This window comes from Solanum verrucosum, unplaced genomic scaffold, assembly GCF_900185275.1.
Source record: "Solanum verrucosum unplaced genomic scaffold, falcon-dt-bn FXZP01000103.1, whole genome shotgun sequence".
In the NCBI taxonomy this organism is placed as follows: domain Eukaryota; kingdom Viridiplantae; phylum Streptophyta; class Magnoliopsida; order Solanales; family Solanaceae; genus Solanum; species Solanum verrucosum.
Window position 1 is genome coordinate 262599 of NW_026020048.1, and position 3245 is coordinate 265843.

Below are 3245 nucleotides of genomic sequence, written 5' to 3' on the forward strand. Positions count from 1 at the left end.
CGGAGTTGAAGATGAATAAAATGCTAACTTATGAATATAAATTGTTTATTCTAACAATATTTTTTGACGTTTGATTTGTTGATTTGTATATTGTTAGTACATAATCTTAATTTATATTTAACTCGTGTAAAATATTCTTCCACCACAAAGCTTTAAGTGGTCTCTCCAACGGTCCTTTTGCCTTTGCAGTAAGTTCTCTGATTTGCCTCCAGATCAATTATTTTCTTAACGGTAGACTGCAAATTTTGAATTTAAGATTTATCCTGAGACACACAGAGGCTTCACCTCCAACTTTTCATAATGCCTAGCTCTTTTTTTTTGAGTGATTAATTTATCCAGATTCCAATTCAAGTAACATAGATGAAGAACCTTCAAAACCCTTAGGGGACGTTTGGTTACTGGTTAAAGTTATGTAGGGTTTAGTTATGCATGGTTTAGTTATGCAGAGTTTAGTTATGCAGAGTTTAGTTATGCAGGATTTAGTTATGCAAGATTTAGTTATGCAGGATTTAGTTATGCAAGATTTAGTTATGCAGGTATTAATTATGTAGGATTTAGTTATGTAGGTATTATTTAATTGTATAGAGATTACAATACATTATTATAGTAAATATTCTATAAATATATTTTATATATTGTTTATACAATTTTAATACACCAAATATATGAATTTGAATATGATTGACATATGTACCGACAAAATATATACCACCCAAATTGTAATATTACTAATAAAATATTTACATTTAGAATCCAAATGTAAACAAACAAAAAGGCTGTTGATCGTGTGTTGAAAAGAAAAAGATAAAAAAATTAAGAATGCAGTAGAGTCAGTAGTCAGGTTAAGTTCTCAATAAAATAAATTTAAAAATAAATTAATAGGGATAAATATGTAATTTACTATTTTAATACATGTATAACTAATACCTGCATAGCTTATTTCACTTTTTATCCCGCATAACTTATACATAGATTCCCTCATAAGTTATGTTGGTATTAATTATGGAGGACTACAAAGAACGCAACTAAACACCGTATAAAATTAATATATGAATAACTTTTATACAACTTTTAGAGTCCTACCAACCAAACATGGTATAAGTTTTGTTGACGTTTCTACCTAATAAAAAACTTCTACCAAACATAATGAAACTAATACAACTTTTAATACATGAATAAAATGGACTCTTATACCGTAACCAAACGGCCCCTGGTGTTAATCACTTAAGAAAAATGATTTAGGTATCGTTTCTTGTTAATCACATAAAGAGCTAGGTATCCTACAAAGTTGGAGATAAAGCTTCTGTATGCCCTAGAATGAACCAGAGGAAGCGAAAATGACAACTCACACATAAACTATTTATGTATGTATATTTATAGTTTTATATTTGAAATCTAATTTATTATCAAGCCATAAGTAGTAAATTTTATGCCAGTTTTAAAACATTACTTATGAAAATCAAATCCTAATTTGATTATAGTTTTGATTACTGGAATCACATAATGCACATTTTATGTTTATCATCCGTGCCAAAACCCCTTGGGAAATGTGAACCGTAGATGTAAATGGAATTGACGTGCCTGATTATCCCACCTATTCACAAAGCACAAAACTGTCCACGTCATCGATCCGCAACTTAAGCATACTATAAACCAATCACAACCGTAGATTGTGCACCCATTCACTTTGTAACCAACGCACAAGATCACTTTTAACTCCTCCACGTCATCGATCCACTACACCAAACAATCCCCAAATCTCGTCCATCCATTCAATTTCAATTCATCAACGGTCAAGATCACTCCTCCTCCTTCCCTCAAATTTCTTTAAATTCTCCCTCCTCTCTTCTTCCTTTGCAATCACATTCAAAATCTCAAGAAGTTTCTAAAACCTTCCATCTCTTTACACTTTCTACCAAATCTCCTAAACCCTAATTTCCAAATGGCTCGTACTAAGCAAACCGCCCGAAAATCCACTGGAGGAAAAGCTCCGAGGAAGCAATTGGCGACCAAAGCTGCCAGAAAGTCAGCTCCGGCCACCGGAGGAGTGAAGAAGCCTCACAGATTCAGGCCAGGAACTGTGGCTCTTCGTGAGATCCGTAAGTACCAGAAGTCAACTGAGCTTCTGATCCGTAAGCTCCCATTCCAGCGTTTGGTTCGTGAGATTGCTCAGGATTTCAAGACTGATCTCCGTTTCCAGAGTTCAGCTGTTGCTGCACTCCAGGAAGCTGCTGAAGCTTACCTTGTTGGTTTGTTTGAAGACACTAACTTGTGTGCCATTCATGCTAAGAGGGTTACTATCATGCCTAAGGATATCCAACTTGCTAGGAGAATTAGGGGTGAGAGGGCATAAATGTGAATTAATGGTAGCTATTAGTTGGAAAAAAAGAATCAATGGTAGATTGTTGTTAAGAGTTTCCCGTGTATTTTGATTCAGAATTTACTCGATTCTGGAGATGTAGTTGAAATGAAAGTATTCTAATGAATTATCAGTGCTTTTTGCAAATATGGTGTGCTCTTTTCATATCAGTATTAATTATTGGATTGTCATTCTTTTCATTGTTCTTGTATTTATTGGAATAATTGCTGCCCAATTTTTGTTTATAAATCACGGGACAAATGTTATTCTTTCTGTAGATGTCCATAGACCATAGTGTTTCTATGTTATTAATGAATGTTATATTATCAGATGTTAATCCTAACTTTGATTTCTAAATCTATCTAGAAGACATTTTGGAAACAATGATATGTGAGCTGAAAATGTAGAAAATAGAAATAGTAAACCTGCATTTTGACATTAATGTGAATCACTAATTGTTCTCCTTAAAGTCAGGATTGGTGGAACAGATAATATCTGAAGACTCAAGTTGAGGATAGATGCAAAATGTTTTCAAGTGTTGATATCATTATCTGCCATGGTGTGAAAGACTAGGATTTTGTGGAGGTAATGTATCGATAACTGCCTAACATAAAGCCTGCCTTACAAGTGTCATATATTTTTGCAGAACCATCCAATTTTAATGATTATCCATTAATCTCTCTTCCTTTTATCCCCTTTATTCTCTTGTAGTTTTGAATATCATTTTTGTGACATTTTGATGTACCTCTTGCCTGTCTCTGGTCTTGGTTACCCAGCAATATTGGTTCAAATCTCATTTTCTTTGAGGAGCTGTTCCTTCTGTAGTATATGCTATGGAACACTCATCCTTTTGCTAATCTTTTCTACATATAGTCATGCCAATCCA

General features: G+C 33.6%; 1 protein-coding gene across 1 annotated transcript; it reads left to right on the forward strand.

Moving 5' to 3' along the window:
* The first annotated feature begins 1880 nt into the window (after positions 1 to 1880).
* Positions 1881 to 2506, forward strand: LOC125822757 (histone H3.2). The gene has a single exon (XM_049502196.1). It carries the CDS (start codon positions 1943 to 1945, stop codon positions 2351 to 2353), a length of 411 nt encoding a protein of 136 aa, XP_049358153.1. The 5' UTR covers positions 1881 to 1942; the 3' UTR covers positions 2354 to 2506.
* The last annotated feature ends 739 nt before the right edge of the window (positions 2507 to 3245 follow it).

Coding starts and splice junctions, on each gene's coding strand:
- LOC125822757 (XM_049502196.1), top strand. CDS start 1,943: ATGGCTCGTACTAAGCAAACCGCCCGAAAATCCACTGGAGGAAAAGCT.